At 41.8% G+C, this 21,946-nt stretch overlaps 1 protein-coding gene across 1 annotated transcript in view; it reads right to left on the bottom strand.

Moving 5' to 3' along the window:
* The window catches only part of asah2 (N-acylsphingosine amidohydrolase 2), an 85,870-nt gene that overhangs the window by 30,785 nt on the left and 33,139 nt on the right, over window positions 1-21,946 (bottom strand). The window contains exons 7-15 of the mRNA XM_072557853.1: window positions 20,326-20,403; window positions 15,944-16,064; window positions 13,113-13,238; window positions 12,241-12,327; window positions 10,916-11,020; window positions 7,863-7,944; window positions 7,601-7,716; window positions 6,248-6,342; window positions 4,263-4,302 (exon numbers count right to left, since the gene is read on the bottom strand). Of these exons, the coding sequence (XP_072413954.1) occupies window positions 4,263-4,302; window positions 6,248-6,342; window positions 7,601-7,716; window positions 7,863-7,944; window positions 10,916-11,020; window positions 12,241-12,327; window positions 13,113-13,238; window positions 15,944-16,064; window positions 20,326-20,403 (850 nt within the window). The remainder of the gene's footprint in view (window positions 1-4,262; window positions 4,303-6,247; window positions 6,343-7,600; window positions 7,717-7,862; window positions 7,945-10,915; window positions 11,021-12,240; window positions 12,328-13,112; window positions 13,239-15,943; window positions 16,065-20,325; window positions 20,404-21,946) is intronic.

Raw genomic sequence — 21,946 nt, 5'->3', positions numbered from 1 at the left:
GGCCCAACCAGTCCACACTGACTCTCCGAAGAGTAACCCTTCCTGACCCATTTCCCTCTGACTAATGCACTTAACACTATGGGCAATTTAACATGGTCAATTCACCTGACCTGCGCATCTTTGGATTGTGGGAGGAAACCGGAGCACCCGGAGGAAACCCACGCAGACACAGGGAGAATGTGCAAACTCCACACAGTCGCCCGAGGCTGAAAACGAACCTGGGACCCTGGTGCTGTGAGGCAGCAGTGCTAACCACTGAGCCAGCATCCCATCCATTTATAAGTTTAAATTCAAATATTCACAGACAATTCGACAGAAGTGCAATGGGGCACGAGAATACTAAAAGTAGGCAATACATGAATGTCCATGCTTTAAAAAGCTGACAGTGTAATAATACTGAAACAAGTAGTAATGGCAGGATGTGAGAGGTTAGCAGCTGTGAGTTAAGTTTTACAATGACAACTTGGGGGACCCAGGCACTAGAAAAGAACAAACTGAAATTGCTCACTCGTATGTACTAGGACAGACAGAAAGGTCAAACTGTCCCCCCTCACACATGTCCCCAAACAGTGGTGTAATTAGAATGATAGACTGTAGGGGGAGGTGTAATATAATGGATTAGAATTTTAGACTGGAAGAGGAAACATAGTGCCATGAATTAGAATCATAGACTGCAGGGGACGATGTGGAATAATAAATTAGAATCAGAGACTTGGAGAAGGTGAAGTGTAAGGGGTTAATTCTAGTTGCATAATGTCCTCATGATTACAACATCACATGAAGCAATGCAACATCACATGATCTTGCTCACTTACAGCATCATGACAAGTTAAAGCCACAGTAATGGGCTGCTTAAAGAAGTTGTTGCACCCTTCCTTACTTTAAATCCTCAGCAAATTCTGCACTAGTACAACGAGACCAATAATGTACATATAGTGTTAAACTCAGAGTACATATACTCAGAGTACAGAACACATATAGAGTTAAACTCAGTTCCTTTAATCTGGATTAGTGGTGCTGGAAGAGCACAGCAGTTCAGGCAGCATCCAACGAGCAGCGAAATTGACGTTTTGGGCAAAAGCCCTTCACCCAAAACGTTGATTTCGCTGCTCGTTGGATGCTGCCTGAACTGCTGTGCTCTTCCAGCACCACTAACCCAGAATTTGGTTTCCAGCATCTGCAGTTATTGTTTTTAACCTCAGTTCCTTTAATGCCAAAGTAACATTAAAAATTTTCACAAATGAGGTTAGCTGTGACCTTCAGTTCTTTGCCTAAAGGTCAGGGGTTCAAGTCTGTCTCCAGTGCCCTGAGAACAAAAGCTACACTGACACTCTAGTTCAGAACTCTAAGGCATTATCATTATGAGAGTTAAACTCAATTCAACTCAGAGCCTGTCTACCTACTCAAGTATACATAAAAATTCTCATGGACACGACTGCAAAGAGTATCAGTAAGGATCTTCCAGGTGTCATGACCAAGATTTACTTTTTGAATAAACATTATTGGAAATATATAACTATTCGGTGTTTACAGCTGATGGAAGCTAGCTGTATGTAAAATGGTGACATTTTCTAAGTAATTCATTGGCAGTAAAATGATTTTTGGTTTCCAGAAATTGTGACAGGTTCTCGAAATAACAAAATATTTCTTTTACTTATCAACTGACAGTTCACCAAGTTAACATTTCAAAGGTTTTAGAGTGATTTCAGCACTTAAGAGTTTAATTGGGCTATTAATGTTAGCAAGGGAGTAAGGCTGAGCTTTACAGTGTAGTGTTGCTATACAGTGTATTTGAGTTGCAGTGAGCTGTGCTCTATAGTTTATATTCACGTTACAAAGCAGGTTCAGGCATTGTGCAGAGGCTATTATGAAGTGGGAAGGTCAGAAAGATGGAATCACTCAGGGCCATTCCTGTATATAGGGACGAACAGGAAAGCAGACAGACTGCTTATTCACCATGGATATCCAATCACTCAACACCTCCATCCGCCACGACCAGGGCCTCCAAACCCTCTGTGTTTCTTCCTCTCCCGACATCCCCAACAGTACCCTTCCACCAACACTCTAATTCGTTTGGCTGAACTGGTCCTCACCCTTAATTTCTCCTTCAAATCCTCCCACTTCCTCCAAACCAAAGGGGTAGCCATGGGAATCCGTATGGGCCCCAGCTATGCCTGTCTCTTTGTTGGCTATGTAGAACAGTTGATCTTCCGTAACTACACCGGCACCATTCCCCACCTCTTCCTCCGCTACATTGATGACTGCATTGGCACCACCTCATGCCCCAGGGAGGAGGTTGAGCAATTCATCAACTTCACCAACACATTCCACCCTGACCTTAAATTCACCTGGACCATCTCTGACACCTCCCTCCTCTTCCTGGACCTCTCCATCTCCATTAATGGCGACCGACTTGACACCGACATTTTTTACAAACCAGCCGACTCCCACAACTACCTGGATTACCCCTCTTCCCACCCTACCTCCTGCAAAAATGCGATCCCGTATTCCCAATTCTTCCGCCTCCACCATATCTGCTCCCAGGAGGACCAGTTCCACCACAGAACACATCAGATGGCCTCCTTCTTTAGAGACCACAATTTCCCTTCCCACGTGGTTAAAGATGCCCTCCAACGCATCTCGGCCACATCCCGAAACCTCCACCCGTAACAAGGACAGAACGCCCTGGTGCTCACCTTCCACCCTACCAACCTTCGCATAAACCACATCATCCAATGAAATTTCTGCCATCTCCAAACAGATCCCACCACCAGGGATATATTTCCCTCCCCACCCCTTTCCGCCTTCCGCAAAGACCATTCCCTCCGTGACTACCTGGTCAGGTCCATGCCCCCCCCAACCCTGCAACCCACCCTCCCATCCTGGCACCTTCCCCTGCCACCACAGGAATTGCAAAACCTGTGCCCACACCTCCTCCCTCACCTCCATCCAAGGCCCTAAGGAGCCATCCACATCCATCAAAGTTTTACCTGCACATCTACCAATGTCATTTATTGTATCCATTGCTCCCGGTGCGGTGTCCTCTACGTTGGGGAGACTGGAAGCCTCCTAGCAGAGCGCTTTAGGGAACACCTCCAGCACACTTGCACCAATCAGCCCCACCGCCCTGTGGCCCAACATTTCAACTCCCCCTCCCACTCTGCCGAGGACATGGAGGTCCTGGGCCTCCTTCGCCGCCGCTCCCTCACCACCCGACACCTGGAGGAAGAACGCCTCATCTTCCGCCTCAGAACACTTCAATCCCACGACATCAGTTGTGGATTTCACCAGTTTCCTCATATCCCCTTCCCCCACCTCACCCCAGCTCCAAACTCCCAGCTCAGCAGCACCCTCATGACCTGCCCTACCTGCCTATCTCCCTTTCCATGTATCCACTCCACCCTACTCTCTGACCTATCATCTCCATCCCCACCCCCATTCACCTATTATACTCTGTGCTACTTTCTCTCCACCCCCACCCCCACCCCTCTCTCATTTATCTCTCCACTCTGCAGGCACCCTGCCTCTATTCCTAATGAAGGGCTTTTTCCCAAAACGTCGATTTTCCTGCTCCTCGGATGCTGCCTGACCTGCTGCACTTTTCCAGCACCACTCTAATCTAGTCTGCTTATTGATCGTAAGCAAGGACAAGAGACAGAGTTTGTTTTGGGAGGAAACATAGTTAATATGAATGAAACAGAGATTATCTGTAAGAGTAGTGTGCAATCTGCAAATATTTGATGGAAACCTCAATTTGATTTGATGCACTTCATTAAAAGTACAAAATAATCATGAAAGCACTTGTTTTGCATTAGTTGTGATAAAGGCCTCAGTCGGTCCCAAATGCCTTCCTTTTTAAGTCTAGAGGGCGAGAATCCGTAAACTATTCATCCCCAGAGGGTACTGCAAGTAATCTGCCTAATCCAGTTCCTATTCCACATTCACAGCGGACATTTTCTGGCAAGTATCTCTGGATAGCAATTAAGAAACAGCAAAGATCAATTATTTGGTTAACCTCCAGTCTGGAGTAGGAACATGAAATGCCTCAGCTGTTCCCCGGCTGAGATCAGTTGATAAAGCACAGAGCTTTATTATAACCAGGACTTTCCGACCTGTGAACCGTAATGCTGCATTCAATTGTGCTTTTATCCACCAGATCATCAGGGGAATCAGCTGAAATATTTTTGATATATTTCTCAGCTTAACCACCTTTGAATACATCTAAGGTACGCGGTGTAACTTGACATTGATTAATAACTTACATGCTTCACAGCTTCTCGCAGTCTTCTTCCTGACATAGTGCTAAGGAAAGGAAATCGAAAAGGAAATTGGGAGACTTTAACAGCTTCTATGTAGAACGACGCTTAACCAGTGAACAATCCATCAATCCAAACTAGTTATTTCATTTGACAAATGGACTACCTGAAAGCATTTACATCAATAATTGGTGGTTAAGTAACATTGCATGTCATTAAAATGGACAGCATGATAAACATTGGCAACAGGTCCATCAGGCTAACACAGTGTAATGTACTGGGCCAATGATTATCCCTTCTATAAAGTAACCAGAAAGATGATAGGGGTGCAATTTTCCCTTCTCTGGAGGTGGTGACAATCTTGATGACAGCTCATAATCCTAGATTATTAATGAACATACTGAACTTTTAGTGCAACTTGTGTTTTAGTTTTGAAAGACAATAGAGTGCCAAATGAATAGGAATGTATTGCATTGACTGTATGGAAGATTTCTCTGGATTATACTGAGCATTGAGGAAGATCCTAGAATGTTAAATTTGACAAGACTCAAGGAAGTTTTAAAGAGAAAAACTTCAAAAAGGGGAAGTGCACTGCAAACTGGATTGCAACCTCCTGTGAGATATCTCAAAACATGAACATAGAGACTGCAGTCTGGTCAAGATACATGTTTGTGTCTTCTCCTTTCTACAATACAACAGAACAAAGTTAACAGTTATTTTCAAACCTGGTCTATGTGTGCTAATGACTGATGTGAATGTCATAGATGCAAAGTCTTCCTTAGGCTGCAGCTTAAAAAAGAATGTCTCTCTCTCTTTAATGAAGTCAGAAATCAATTAAAACTGTAGTCAAAAGCAAATGGAAAAAAGGCTTCCCATCTTGGGGTGGCTTGTTGATTCAGTGGTTAGCCCTGCTGCCTCACAGCACCCAGGTTCAATTTCACCCTCAGGCAACTATCTGCCTGAAGTTTGCACATTTTCCCCATGTCTGCATGGGTTTCATCCGGGTGCTCCGGTTTTCTCCCACAATCCAAAGATATGCAGGTTAGGTGAAGTGGCCACGCTAAATTGCCCATGGTTTTCAGGAATGTGTAGATTAGACGCATTAGACAGGCGGTAAGTGTCAAGTAAAGGGGAATTGGATGGGATACTGTTCAGAGGGTCAGTGTGGACTTGTTGGGCCAAAGGGCCTGTTTCCACACTGTAGGGATTCTATGATTCTATGAAAAGAATGTAGCCTTTGTAAATTAACCATGTGGAGGTGACTCAAGAAGGGGAGCCAGCTCAGTTCACCCTCATTGGAGCTTAACAATTTAGGGTATCCCAGTGGAACTGTACTAAATTGTGAGCATCACCAGGGCTTGGTCACAAGATGAGGAAAGTAGAAAAAAGGAGAAATAATTGGGTAAGATTGCACTGGAGAGATATTCACCACACAACCCCCTAACCACCCACCCCTTGCCACTACCTCCATGATTCGGTCTTGTGAGGAAGGTCTAGTGGGCCTTTCTCAGCTTGTCAGCAGCAAAGGTACTTAAATGACCAATGAACAGCCATTTAAGGATCTCTACATATTCAGGGGAACAAATAGGGTAGACGAAATAGTTTGGGAGGGGAAGGGGGGGCGTCGAGGAAGCTGAGTCTAAACATTAGAGACAGACTTTTCAGGAATGAAATTAAGAAATATTTTAGTTGCAAGATATGCTAGATAGTTTGGATCACTCTTAGCAAGTGGCAACTAATGCTAGTTCATTCTAAGACCAAGACTAACTGATTTTTGTCAACCAGAAGTTAGGAGTTTGATTGTAATCTCACTGACTGGTAAATCAGGCTTGAGGGGCAAAATGGACTATCCTTGTCCCAATCTGCCATTGTGTAGCAGCTATAAGGTTTTACAATGAATTTAACTGCTCAGTGACTGCAGGAAGGAATCCGATGGGAACTGAAACCATTGCTTTATAATGTGGCTCCAGAAAGCTTCAGCAGAGACTCACGTGAACTCTCCAGGAACAGCTGTGATCGCCAGCGTCCCAAGGGTAAGAATTTGGACATCCACAATTTCCGGATGCCAAGGTAGAGGTTTATTCATCTGGAAGGTAAGGATGTAGCACTCAGTTAAATATGACCCTGCTGTGATAAATTTTGCCTTTGAATGGAAATCGTTGTCATATAGATCAAAAAGAAAGGAGAGGAGTTTGCAGCAAATAGAAATAACCTGATAAGGTTACTTCATCACTGAAGAGTAAATTGTGTACTAGAAGCATTCACACTTTGTTAGGATGAAGGAACTTTCTAAAGATTTGTATGAAGGGGACCAGAGAAAGCAGCACCTTACAGGAGTGAGATCTGATTACTGAGGGCTCAATGTGGTAGAAAGGTTTATGTTCGCACCCTGTCTCTTTCATAAAAGGTCATCAAATCAAACCATTTCTCTCAACAAGCCCAGTCTTGTGGAAAATCAATTCTCAGGGTCAAGGCAAGGACTTGCTCTAAGAATCACCCTTTTTAATCATACGGCAATGGACTTTAAATCAGAAATGATGTGATTTTGCTTTTGCGTAAATTATTGTATTCAATGTGGAACCATTAAAGTTCACCCCTGCAACAACCATGAGCCGGGAATCTATCAGGATGATGAAGATGCAGTCTCGATTCCATCTGTGTACAGACTGTTCAACATTGATTTTTCCAGTGTTTATGATGAAGCATTGTATCTTGTAAGGGAAACCCCCAAGAGAGAAGGACATGTCAAAGATCCTAAACACTCAGGCACTGATTCTCTTCTTCTTGCTCCCCCTGAATGACTAGTGACTCCTGAATGTCACTAAAAAGAGGGGAATCAATGTGGATAGTCCTGCTGATTACTCCTAGTTATTGGTCTGGCTATGTGGTCTGCCGGGACCTGGAACAGGGTGAAGATCAGAAATATAAATTTGGGCTGGGAAATGCACTCCACCATTTTCCTGCCACTCGTGATTGGGTTGTCAAGGTCTGAGTTTGCTTCTTAGAGACTAATGTGAATGAGACTTTGCACAGAGCTGCAGATAGTGGAACCTTGAAAGGAACTACTTAATTGAAAGTGAAATTAATTAGACCTTTTAAAGTCTTTTCTTTAATATTTTCACATTTTTTCTGGAAGGTGGGAGCACATTTTGTTTGGCAAAGATAGCCCTCTGGGTGAACGTGGATTACCCGTTCAGTTAACAGTTAATCAAGCTCACACATGTTGTCCAACAGAAATTTATAAAATGTGCAACAAACACTTATGGTACGACATCTCGCAGATTAGCAGAAGCAGAGAATCTTGAGTTATTTTGTAATATTCAATAAGTAAAGAATGAACGCACTTCTCCTGTACTGAAAAGGATTGGTTTGGGATGATGGCAATCCCGCGTCTCATTGGACGGTTTTCCCAGAAGCATGTCACGGACGGCATCCCAAAATGGATCTCCTTCAATGGTTCCTATGGACACATTCACCACAACACAAATCAAGACCTACTTCACGGTGGTGAGACCGTCTCATATACTGAGCGATGCAGCTTAATTTTCATTCTCTTTACTTTTGCCGGGAGAACGTTTCTTTCTAAGCAGCAAGCTCCAGACTTACCCTGTGTAAAGTTAAAGGCTCCAACACCATCAGTTGTGCCAGCAGCAAAGCTGTACCCAAGGGCAGGTTTGCACGTGTGACCCTGGAAGAGGAAAGCTCCATTAATATGGGTTACACCATCATCATCAGCAGTCCCTCACAGAAAAGGATGACTCTCTTCCATCTTAGGGTGAGTCCGTGGGTAGCTGTACAAACTGATGCAGCTGTCACACACAGCCTCAACATTTACTGCCCAAATGTTATAAAGAAAGCCCAACTGTAGAAAGCACTGAGGTGTTTTCCTTCATGTCACACACTACAATTTGGATTGTGTGTTCCTTAAAACTGTGTGTCACCGTATTTAGGTTCTTGACCCATTAGGAAAGGAAGATTCAGAAAGAACTGGACATCACATCAGAGATTTTAACATTTCTATCAAAATACTTGCCCGGAATAATGGACAACCAAAGGTCAAAGGAGAGTGAAAATCCTAAAAAGCAATTAATATCAATAAGGAAAAGTACTGGAGAAATTAATAGTATGAAAAGCTAAACAAATCCCCCCACCTTAATAGCTAAGGTCTTTTCCCCAGGATGGGGGAGTCCAGAATTAGAGGGCATAGGTTTAAGGCAAGAGAGGAAGATAGAAAAGAGACCTAAGGGACAACTTTTTCACGCAGAGGATGGCGCGTGTATGGAATGAGCTGCCAGAGGATATGTTGGAGGCTGGCACAATTACAGCATTTAAAAAGCATGTGGATGGGTATATCAATAGGAAGTGTTGAGAGGAATATGGGCCAAGTGCTTGCAAATGGGACTAGATTAATTTAGGATTAAGGGCTGGATCGAAGGGTCTGTTTCTATGCTATACATCTCTATGACTCTATGATGGCCTACAACCTAGGATTCCAAAGAAAGTGGACCACCCAAAATTTCCTAAATTATTTAACAATCACAATGATTTGACCTGAAAGAGATCTAAGTTACTTGTCTTTACATCAGACATTTCCAAAATTACCCTTTCTTCGCAAACTAATGCATTTCTATATCCAACCTAAATCCAGCTCTTTTAGTGATGATATTAGGGTTTTCTCCTTTGGTTAAATCTTTATAAATAGACAGAGAAAGATCTATTTCTTTTGAGGCCCAGAGTCATGAATCTTGAGCACCTTTTCAAGTTAGCCATATGAGTAGAAACTGGCTGCATCATTTAGATATGAACCTATCAAGAAACCTAAAAGTCATCTTTGGAATGATTACGAGAAATGCAATGGGCAAACACTGGAAAAAGAGCTAGACTTCGGAGTGGAGCCTGTCATTTCCTTTCTGTTTTGGCAGAGCAAAAGGTTTGAAGAAATGAGAGGGCCAAACCTCAAGACTTGGCTTGGCAAACAGCTGTTCTCTGTTGGCTCAACAGTACTGAAAACCACAGAAGGAGATATTTTCCACAGGCAGGGACATCAGACATGATATAACAGATGTGTCTCATGCCCTGTCATTTGCATCAAAACAACACTGATTATCAAGAACACTGAGAACTGGAAGCACCAGGGAGGTGTATAAAATTTAAGTTTTCTTCGGCAAATTAGCGAAGTATAAAAACTTCCAAACTTTCAGGAAAATATGAGAACATGGTAGGAAGAGATAATGAGAGGGTTGGAGACTTGTTCAGAGTAGAAATACAAACAGTAGCTTATTCAACCGAATGTTCAGTTTCTATGTTGTGGACTGCATGTTGTGCTATGTACTCTCTAACACACCACATAGCAGCATGGCATGATACAGATTTTCCTCTTTCATAGCTCTCCACATGTGAAATGCAAAGCATAGTTATTGGAGATCGTAAAACTGAACTTTTCTCATATTTTCCATCCAGTATGAAACCTCATGGAATGGTTGCTTATAGCAGTTGTCGAACAACTAAAGGCAAGTTAAAGATAATGATTAGGAAGGCTCTGCCCACTGATGTCTTGTGTCCCAACTTGTTTCTGAGAAACAGAATTGGATATTCTTAGGAAACATGAAAACTAACTGTACGATGAAGGTGGGCCAATGGTCATTCTGATATCATTGGTAGTTATCTTGTTGCCATTGGTTACAAGGATGCAATCAATTGACACAGTAGGTTGTTAATCCCAAGAAGATGACCAAGTGATCAGCATCAGAGAGAGCAACGGTCATCATGCCCTCGTCTGATGGCAGAGTTCACCAGGCAATGGTCTTCTTTGGATGGAAGATGAATCAGAAGACTTCCTTAACAGTCCTGTCAGGCAGCAGAATGTGGCCTTTACAACTTTAATGAGATTGACTCACTCTGTGCCACTTGCCTACTCATCCTCTTGTATCGTTGAACCATCCTTGATTATTATTGCTTATATATAATTTTGTTCCATTTCACCAATGGATCACATCTAAGTTGTTGCTTAGCACATTAACAAACTATGTGAAAATTCCTTACTGAGGGTGGGCTGCCTATACTAGGTGGCTGTGATCCTGAACACTCAAAATCAATATAATGTGTGGAAAAAAAGGCTAGCTCTAGTGCCATAATCATGTTGTGAAATAACATGGACTCAGGAAACTAGGTTGGAATATTGGGCAGTGGGCCACAGGTAAAAGTAGAAACCTTTGCACTACCAAAGATGATTCACCAATGGGTCAAACCCATGCAATTATTTGCTTTCCTTTTGACCTTCTTCCCTCTGAAAACCTTTCAGATAATGGACTGAGAAATGATCTACCGCTTGCTTCGCCCAATGCATGACAGACTGCAGTTTTAATTCCACCCTCTTAACTTCGTTTTCAACCTAATATCACTGGACAAGGAGAGTATCCAAGTTATTTTTCAGGGTTAGAGTGGATGGTGTGATGTTGTAGTTCAACAAAAAAAGAGTAAAGTGTTTTTTTGGTAGAATGATTTTCAACCCCCTGCTACCCATAAAGCCTCCCCTGACAGAGCTCCCTAAGAGATTATGTTGTAGCACTTTCTGAACTTACTGACAACAAACATGGCCCAGGAGTCCAATCAAGTAAAGGTTGCCTTACAAAAGAGAGAAAACAAAGGCTGGTACTCACTGAATGTGTTGAATTGAATTGAACTGTGACATCAGTCATGTTGACCCACTGATGAGCAAAGCTGACAGGACCTTTTATTTCTCTCGTAGCTGTTCTGGACAATTCCTAGGAATAAAATTCACATCAGATAAGAAATTGTAAAACAGGTGAGCAGCAATCCTCCATTTTAATTCACAAAGCTTGCACCTCCTTGGGTGACTTGTATCTTTTTAATTCTTTTATAATTTTTCAGCAATGCAAAGAAATGTTTACATCACTGTTATGGCAAAGAATGTATCACCCCGCCCTCTCAGTGGAGAATACACAACAATGCTTGTGGTGTCCAAATATACAGGAATTCTGCCACGGCTGCAGTGCTGTGTGTGTCAACATTAACTTGTCTTCGTTGCTGACTTATTCTGAGAATTTCTGTTTGAGTTGTCATCATCACAATTGCAGGGCTCCTCCAAGCAGTCGGGTCATTGACCATTGAAGATGACCAGACAGAGAGGAGTGACTTAGCACAAAGGAAGTGTAGAGCAGCAACTTGATTCCATGACTGTGGAGTCAGTGGGATTGCTTAAAGTCTTGCCTTTTAGCATTAGAAAAATACACGCTCAAGCATCAGTTGGACTAAATTAAACCAAAGGAATCCTATTGATGCTAATAATATGGGTCATACATAATGTTATAAAATGTTGAGACCCTAGCACTGATCCCTGTGAAACTTCACTGGTTACGTTGTGCCAACAAGAGGATTACGTTTTTGCAAACACTATTTCCAGTGAGCTCACCAATCTACCATCCCATATGATACCCCTTATAATATGTGCTTGTATTTTCCACAATAACCTTTGATGTGGCACCTCATCAAATGCTTTTTGGAAATCTAAGTACAGTGCATCCACCAAATCCACAGCACATGCTGCTTCTTCAAAGAGCTTCAATTCATTGCTTCAAAATGATTTCCCTTTCACAGAGCCTTGTTGACTCGCCTGAATACCTTGAATCTTTTGAAGTGTATGATAATAATGTCTTTAATAATAGCACATAACATCTTCCCTATGACAGATAGTAAGCCAATGGGTTATGCTTTCTTGCATTCTATTTCCCACCCTTTTTAGATAATGGAGTTACACGTGCAATTTTCTAATTTGAAGGAACCTTTCCCGAATTTAGGGAATTTTGGAAAATTAAGCTAGCACCATAACGATCTCACTAGCCACTCACTCCAAACTAATGAAAGGACAGCTCTTCTACCTAATTATCTTCAACAAACAATGTTTTAGTATTTATGTCCGATCAATCTGTGCTGCTGGATTATAATCTCACCAGGTTACGCTCACCTTTGCTTTATTGTAGATGTGCTGTCCAATGATTGCAGTGCTTTCAAACATGTCCTTCCCAGGACCTGCAGACATACACATCGATGGCTGTAAAGTTAAGGGTAAGGTGGTTGGGGGTGTGGGGAGGTGGGGGAGCGGTGCAAGAAGAAAGATGCAGAAAATCACTGTGAATCATGGACCTATAAAACCAGTCAGTGCATAGCTTTAGAGTGTGTGCTCACTGGAGCCAACCAGAACCCACTAGCTCTTGCATTTAAACTCATGGACAACTGAGAAACAATTTCTAGAACGGGGGTAGAAATCTTTTTTTAAAAAAGCATGATATTTAACATTAAATTTTCCAAATGTTAGTAAATTCCAACGAAAACTAAAGGGAATACCAAATGTACACATAAGTCCTGCTTTTTGAACATAATAATATTCATGTACAAGGCACAGCAGTAGGCCATCAGCCCTTGAGGCTAATCCATCACATAGTCAATCTAAGTGGAACCACAAACCCACATTCGTACCTACCACAGTAACCTTGCTTACCCAGCATCTACACAGCTCTCTGTTACAAATATTCAAAGACACTTCAGAAAGAGAGTTCCGAAGATTGTCAAACAGCAGCGAAACTAGCAATTACCTCATTTCTGTTTTAAATGGGTGGAAATTTGATTACTTTTATTTGGTTGGCTGGAGTAGAGTAAAGAGGAGAGAATATTGTATTAAGTTGTTCAGGTTAAAGGACAATTGCTGACGTAACTGAGAGCGTGAGGCATTAAGTGGGTTTTCTTGGCAGCAGTGTGGCTTAAGGGCCACAAAGTGAGATTGATGCTGCCATCGATCAGCCATTAAAAGCATTCAGAAATATCAAACACTGGACTTACTCCTCCAATAGGGCAGGTGCTCTCAGGATTGTTGCATGTTTCCCCTGTGTTCACACAGTGAGGACCCATTGTGTTCGAAGAGACATCTCCCAAATTGGAGGAAGCAAATGCTGCTACAAATGGTCCCTGTAAGTGCAAAAATCAAGGCAAAATATCAACACAACCATTCAGCACATTACTTTATGATGTTCTGCAAGCAGGCTAGAATGGCGGGAGGTGGGAACGGTGAACAACAGTAGTCATAACTGACATTTAAACAGCTGAATTATTCAGAAACGTATATTAATACCATGTACATAATTTATATTATGTTTATTAATAATTTATAGTTTATAGGAAGGAGTAATTAAATTTGCAAATCATATTAAAGTTGACGATCACAGAAGCAGAATTAACTTAGAGATTGCTGAAGCCTCCATTACAGTCTAATCAGGGAGGTTTCAAAGGCTCAATAAACTCAAACTGTAAATTGCATTTCCCCACAGTTCCACTTAAGCCTGAAGTGGGGCTTTGAGCATATTGGTCACCTTCCTTGCAGATTGCATTCATATTTGCTTGTAATTGGCTATTCAGATGAATAGTTAAGCTTTTCCAAAGTGTAAAGGGCATTCATCTGCAATTTTCCATTACTGAGAAATGAACTTCTGCCATATCGCAATTATAATCTATCTGCGGTAACCTTTTGCATTGGTACATTTTAAAAAAACCTGAAGCCTCAGCTAACTAATAGTTCAAATTCTTAATGATAAAGAATTCTCAATCCTCCATTAAATCACAACCTGAAAGAAGGCATCAGCCTTTAATCTTCCTGACCACAGCAACATAATTTCTTAAATGGTTTGGAGGTAGGTCACATAACTTCAGGTAAACTATTTTTAGAAAGGTTATTTAACAAGTTAACAGTGAACAGTAAAATATTGGAATATTTCTGGGTCATGGTGCAACACTGATCTCATTGAGTTACAGATTATTAAATGGAATTAGCAGTATCTTTGAGCTATGTCAATTTATCATGGGTAAATAGCATAGGAGGGTGGTTTGCAAGAGCTAACAGTTATCTTCAGATTTTGGGAAGAGTTCAAATTAATGGAATTTTAATATTAGTGGAATAGTAATTATCAGAACTTTGTTGGTGCATTAATGAGCGTGAACAGGCAAATATGACACAGGTTAAGGGACAATATTGTGTACATTTATTAATAGCTTGACCACTCATAAAAGGATTTTATTCTGTTTGATTTATCAATTGCTTTATTCCCACTTTGCCCTTTCGTAAGGCAGTAGGATTTACTCAGGATCCGGTTAGGGGAGCAATGTAAATCCTCAGCACGTGGTTATTTTCCATTTCAGAGTCTAGACTGGGAAGATTGTCTTTCAGTTCCACGGAGAGTGGGGAATAGCACACCCAAACCTGATTCTTGCTTTAATTTACATCTTCCATTTTACAGGGAGCATTGTTTAAAGCCAAGGATGAATGTTTCTCTCCCGCTCACAGGAGTAAAGACGCCAACAGCATCACACATACCTCGTAGAACATAGAACAGTACAGGAACAGGCCCTTCCGTCCATGATGTTGTGCTGGACACAATGCCAAATTAAAGTAATCCCTTCTGACTGCCTTTTGTCCATATCCCTCTATTGCCTGCATATTCATGTGCTATCTAAACACACCTTAGACACTCCTATTGTATCTGCCGCCACCATTACCCCTGGCAGTGCATTCCAGGCACCTACCAGTCGCTGTGCGAAAAACCTGCCCCTCACATCTCCTTTTAACATTTCCCCTTACCTTAATTATCGGTTGAGATTACTCAAAATGTGTAATAAATTAAATAAACATTGACTGTTATATTTTGGCTGAGTGCTGTCCTGTGTGTTAGTTGATGCAATATGGAAGACAAATACAGACTTCTCGAGGTTTATTAACAATACTAACTATTTATATTTCAGAAAAATGGAAAACATGCACATGGTTTTGTTTCAATGTTTCTGGTGTTACCGTACATTGCAGACACATAACTGACTGAACACACATAATATCATGAAGGGCATAGATAAGGTGAGTAAGCAAAGGCTTTTCCCTGAGTCAGCAGACTTCAAAACTTAGAGGGCATATTTTGAGCTAAGAGGAGAAAGATTTGAAAAGGAAATGAGGGGCAATTTTTCAAACAGTTTGCATTTGGAATGAATTGCCAGAGGAAATAGTGAATGCAGATCCATTTAAAAGACATTTGGATAAGTACACAGATAGGAATAGTTTGGAGGGATATGGGCCAAACACAGGTAGGTGGGACTACTTTAGTTCTGGAACATGGTCAGCTAGATGGACTGAAAGGTCTGTTTCCATGCTGAATGACTCTACAATGCACTGAGAGCCTGAGAGACCAAGGTGAGTACTTTCATATTGGAATGTCACGGGTACACTTCCAGTCTGGTCAGGAACGCATGCCAAATCATTACAAACACAGCAGCCAATTTGGGCCCAGCCGAGTCCCAGGAAGTGCAAGGTGATAATGACATTTGTTTATTGCGCTGTTGATTGAGGAATACTAGACAGCCTTCTTCCTGCTCTTTATTAAACAGTACCATGGAATCTTCTCGATCCACCCAACATCTCATCTGAAAGATGGCATCTCTGACATGCAGACTTAAATGGCAGTCGAGTTTTCTGGACTCATGTTTCTGGAACAGGATTGAGAACTCACAACCTCCGAGCTCACACAGTTGCACTGATACCGCTGACCGTGCCAACAGCTGTCATATTAAAGCCATTATAGTGCTCGCAACATATAGATCTCCACACAACATTGATACATTTATGTGTTATTCACCTCCCCAGTCAAAGAGCCTGTGTTCTTCTCCTGTTCAAACAGGTAAGATGCATATCCCATGTTGTCACTGCTAACCAGGTGATTGGTATTGTTCATGCTGACAGGATGGACAGCAAACCAGCTACACAAAGCAGAAAGGAGCAAAACAAGTGATTGTTAAAAATGGCTAATACGTCACCCTAAGGAAATAATTGACAGCATCTGCAGGTAAAAATATCTTGTTGTGCCTCTGGTCTCTTCCAATACATAGATATTTGGCGAGTAGGTACAATATCCTCTGCACCCTTTCCAATGCTTCCACATCCTTCCTGTAAAGCGGCAACCAGAACTGTACGGCCGCACCAGAGTATTGTACAGCTGCAACATAGCATCATGGATCCAAACCTCAATCCCTCTACCAATAAAAGCTAACACACTGTCTTTGACTGGCACTAATCTTTCTCTAGTCAATCTTTTATTCCTGACATAGCAAGAGTTCCTACGGAGCTGCCTGACCAACTGTGCTTTTCCAACACACCACACTCTTCAATGCTGATCTCCAGCATCTGAAGTCCCAACTTTCTCCATACCCACAGAAAGCTTGAGGGTTTCCCTTGATCCTACCTGCCAACAACTTCTCATGTCCCCTCCTGGCTCCTCTTAGCTCTCTCTTTAGGTCCCTCCTGGCTAACATGTAACTCTCAACTGCCCTAACTGAGCCTTCACATCTCATCTTCACATAAGCCTCCTTCTTCCACTTGACAAGAGATTCAATTCCCTTAGTAAACCACGGCTCCCGTGCTCGACCACTTCCTCCCTGCCTGACAGGTACGGACTTATCAACGACACACAGTAGCTGTTCCTTTAATAATTTCCACATTTCAATTGTGTCCATCCCCTGCAGTTTCCTTCTCCATCCTATGCATTCTTAATATTGCCTAATCACATCATAATTGCCTTTCCCTCCGCTATAACTCTTACCCTGCAGTATATACCTATCCCTTTCCATCACTAAAGTAAATGTAATCAAAACATGGTTGCTTTCACCAAAGTACTCACCTACCTCCAAATATAACACCTGGCCAGGTTCATTATCCAGTACCAAATCCAATGTGGCCTTACCCCTTGTTGGCCTATCTACATACTGTGTCAGGAAACCTTCCTACACACACTGGACAAAAACTGACCCATCTAAAGTTCTCGAACAATTATGTTTCCAGTCAATATTTGGAAAGTTAAAGGCCCCCATAAAAACTACCCTGTTACTTTCGCTTCTATCCAGAATTATCTTTGCTATCCTTTCCTCTACATTTCTGGAACTTGTTGGAGGCCTATAAAATCTCCCAACAGGGTGATCTCTCCTTTCCTGTTTCTAACCTCAGCCCATATTACCTCAGTAGATGAGTCCTCATCAAACGTCCTTTCTGCCCCCCCGTGATACTGTCCTTAACTAACAATGCCACACCTCTCCTCTTTTAGCACCTTCCTTGTTCTTACTGAAACATCTAAACTCCAGAACCTGCAACAACCATTCCTGCCCCTGCTCTATCCATATCTCCAAAATGGCCACAACATCGGAGTCCCAGGTGCCAACCCTGCTGCAAGTTCACCACCTTATTCTGGATGCCCTGTATGCATCAGGAATGGAAAATGATTGAAACTGGTGATGAGTTTCTGTACAGGACTTGGAAGACTAGAATACTATGGGCAGAAGTCATGCTTCAACAATGTCCAGCCCTGCCTAAATCACACCTGGAGCAATATGTTCAGTTCCAGCCACCGTATTTTTGGAAGGATGCATTAACCTTAGAAACAATGCAGCAAAGTTTTACCAGAATGACATTTGAACTCAAAGAATTAAATCATGAGGAGCTATCACGCAACTTAAGATCATATATCTTCAATGCTAGATAAATTAGAAGTGATTTTATTGAACTTCACAAGATATTAACAGGATCATGCTCCTGCTACATGGGGATCCTCGCACTAGGGGATATTAATGCCAGGAACATTAAGAGGAGACTTGGGAAATATTTCAAATGGCTGATGTAAATTTGGAATAGTTTTTCACAAGCAGCTGATTCTGGGCCAGTTGTTAGTAATAAGTTTGAGGTTGTTGGTTTTAAGCTACCTACAGTATGAAGAAATACTGTGCAATGACACGCATATGGAGTTAAATCATAAATCGGCCACGATCTGATTGAATGACAGGAGCATACCTATGGGGTTAAATGGCCTTGCCCTGCTGCCAATGAAACACAGTATGACTTTAGCCCTTTAATGTATCAGCTTGTGCAGCCAAGTCCAAGCTCAAGAAAAAGGTTCCTTTTTTTACCTTTAGTTTACTGACACTTATCACATGCTGTGCGTGATCTTCTTTTTCATTTGGATATATTCTGCTTCCTATTGAACATGCTCTGTGTCCAGCTATACATTAATACCATTTGTGCATCAAGTTATAAATTAATAAATAAATGTCATATATTAAACAGGTAAATTGCAGGTACCCAGCACAACAGATCATTTGTTAGAATCACAGACTGCCCTACTATGGTGTTAAAGCTCAGGATTCTTCTCCAGTCATCTCGCCAGAATGCTTATCCCAGAGATACAATAAAACAATCCCACAGAGTCTCTGCCCAGCTCACAAATTCCAATTTGCTTCAAACTTGCCTTCAAACTGATAATCAAGGTAATTCCATTCATCATTTTTTGAAGACAACTCATTCAAATTTGTATCTCAAATTTCCACAACAAAATGAACATTTGCAATACTGAAAGAGTGATACTGTTTCTCTGTCGAAATGGACCTTGTTGTGCATCATGGCTTGGCTTGTCATGCACCCTGGCTCCAAGGTTGGCCACAGCATGAATGATCTTGCCTCACTGCCCTCATTGCCTGTCCCACAGAGATACTTTTGACTTTGTCTATCCACATCATATTGGTCCTTCCTGTGCCTGCTGCATTTTCAGGTGCTGTGCCTTGCAAGACCTCTTTCTTCAAACACTAGTCAAACCACCCTCGAAGGTAGAAGACAGAGGGTGGTAGTGAAGGGTTGTTTCTCAGGCTGGAGGCCTGTGACCAGTGGAGTGCCACAAGGATCGGTGCTGGGTCCACTACTTTTCATCATTTATATAGAAGATTTGGATGTGAACATAAGAGGTATAGTTAATAAGTTTGCAGATGACACCAAAATTGGAGGTGTAGAGGACAGCGAGGAAGGTTACCTCAGATTACAACGCGATCTTGATGAGATGGGCCAATGGACTGAGGAGTGGCAGATGGAGTTTAATTTAAATAAATGCAAGGTTTTATATTTTGGGAAATCTTAATAGGACCTATACACTTAATGGTAAGGTCCTATGGAGTGTTGCTGAACAAAGAGACCTTGGCATGCAGGTTCATAGCTCCTTGAAAGTAGAGTTGCAGGTAGATAGGATATTCAAGGCGGCATTTAATATTTTTCCTTTATTGGTCAGAGCATTGAGTATAGGAGTTGGGAGGTCATGTTGCAGCTGTACAGGACATTGGTTAGGCCACTGTTGGAATATTGCATGCAATTCTGGTCTCTTTCCTTTCAGAAGGATGTTGTGAAACTTGAAAGGGTTCAGAAAAGACTTACAAGGATGTTGCCAGAGTTGGAGGATTTGAGCTATAGGGAGAGTTTGAAAAGGCTGGGGCTGTTTTCCCTGAGCATTGGAGGCTGAGGGGTGACCTTATAGAGGTTTATAAAATCATGAGGGGCATGGATAGGGTAAATAGACAAGGTCTCTTCTCTGGGGTGGGCAAGTCCAGAACTAGAGGGCATAGGCTTACGGTGAGAGGGGAAAGATATAAGAGAGACCTAAGTGGCAACTTTTTAATGTAGAGGGTTGTGTGTATGGAATGAGCTGCCAGAGGAAGTTGTGAAGGCTGGTACAACATTTAAAAAGCATCTGGATGGGTATATGGTTAGGAAGGGTTTGGAGGGATATGAGTCAGGTGCTGGCAAGTGGGACTAGATTAGGTTGGAATATCTGATCAGCTTTGATGAGTTGCACCTAAGGGTCTGTTTCTGTGCTGTCCATCTCTATGACAGTTGCTGAAGGTTTTTAAAGAATCCTGGGCATTAAAATCATTTCAGATGATGACACCAGAGATCCCAAATGCTACAGGAAAAACACATCTGGCATGTAATCTATAGAAACTGAAAGCACAATTATTATTGCATTTTAAATCCTTTTAATGAAAGAATTGCAAGAGCAAATGAATTTTTCTTGGGTTTCCCACTTGGGAATAAAGATTGTCCCAAAGTTTGTATATCCCTTGAGGAGCTATGAACTCCAATTTATTGAAGGGACCTGAACAGTCTAAGATCAGTGACCACCCCAAATAGGTTCAACAAGATGTGGAAATAATGTACCTGAGAATGCCAATGCCATGTCCATCTAGATCCACCATTTTGAGTAGGACCAGTTCTTTATCTGTATTTGATTTGTACCTATATAAAAGATAACATTTAATTAAGTTAATAAACAGACCATTTTTGATATTTATTTGATTTATCTCATTACTCTATCTAAACTTTCATTCATTTCACTCAAAACAAGGCAACAGAATGAAAAGATGCTGCTTCCCACCTTATTGTAAATCACAAACAACTGCAAGCTAATTTCTTAGCACATTGAATCTCAAGACTAGTTCAATAATAGATCTCAGTGAATACTCTTGCCAGTTTTTATAGGTGCGCCATCGAGAGCATTCTGCCTGGATGTATCATTACCTAGTATAGCAACTGTACCATTCAAGATCGGAGGCAGTTACAGAGAGTGGTGAACTCAGCCCGGACAATCACCCATCTACCAGGCCCGCTGTCAAGGAAAGGCCGCCAGCATTCTCAAAGATCCATCCCACTCTGGCAATGTTTTCCTACAACCTCTACCAGCGGGGAGAAGGTACAGAAGCCTGAACACACGCACCAGCCGGTTTTGAAACAGTTTCTACCTTACTGTTGTTAGAATACTGAATGGACTCTCAAACTCTTAACATGCGCCTGTACCTGTGTTTTTGTTTTTGCCGCTGTTTACCTATTATTTACTATCTATGCTACTTAACTCTGTGATCTGCCTGTGTCGCTCGCAAGACAAAGCTTTTCACAGTGCCTTGGTACACGTGACAATAAATTCACTTCAATTCATTTCGGTAATGGGAAATTCTCATTTTATTTGGGAGAACCTGTTCATAATTCATGCAATTTCCAATTATGTCGGGCTCTTGAACATCTAAAGATACTGATAAGAATGCAAGCTTTTAAGAAGCAGAGGGAGAGGGGGAGAACTACCTTTCAAATGCAAAAGGATTTGGAAGGTAGTTCTGAGAAATTCATAGTTAGTAGTGGAGCATACAGCAGGTTGCAATGGACAGAGAGAGAAATAGATGGTCCAAGCTATTCAAGATTTCTCTCCGAAAGCTTCCAATTAAACCTGTTGGACTATAACCTGGTGTTGTGTGATTTTTAACTTTGCACACCCCAGTCCAACACCGGCAGCTCCAAATCAAGATTTCTCTGGGCAGGTTGCAGCAAGGCTATGGAATAACCTAATGATGAAGACCTTTGAACTGATCTGCAGGGATATTTGATGCTGTGGAAGTGATCAATATATTGGAAAGTTTCCATGAGAAGGCACAGGCCGTATATTAATTACAGAAAATCCATTATTCCTCCAGGTGGTGATAAATTACCCTGATGATCCTGAGCACTGTACCATGCAGTGCTAAAGGAGAGCTTCTTATCATGCAGAAACACAGCATCAATTATTTCTGGATAAAAGCAAATTACTGCGGATGCTGGAATCTGAAACCAAAAGAGAAAATGCTGGAAAATCTCAGCAGGTCTGGCAGCATCTGTAAGGAGAGAAAAGAGCTGATTTTTTGAGTCTAACTGACCCTTTGTCAAAGCTCCTTTTAAGAAACGTGGGCTCGTCCGGGACAAAGGGTCAGTTAGACTCGAAACATCAGCTCTTTTCTCTCCTTACAGATGCTAC

The sequence above is a fragment of the Chiloscyllium punctatum genome, chromosome 38 (genome assembly GCF_047496795.1).
Source record: "Chiloscyllium punctatum isolate Juve2018m chromosome 38, sChiPun1.3, whole genome shotgun sequence".
NCBI lineage: Eukaryota > Metazoa > Chordata > Chondrichthyes > Orectolobiformes > Hemiscylliidae > Chiloscyllium > Chiloscyllium punctatum.
The sequence above is the reverse complement of the archived record's forward strand: the minus strand, read 5'-3'. Positions and strand labels throughout refer to the sequence as shown.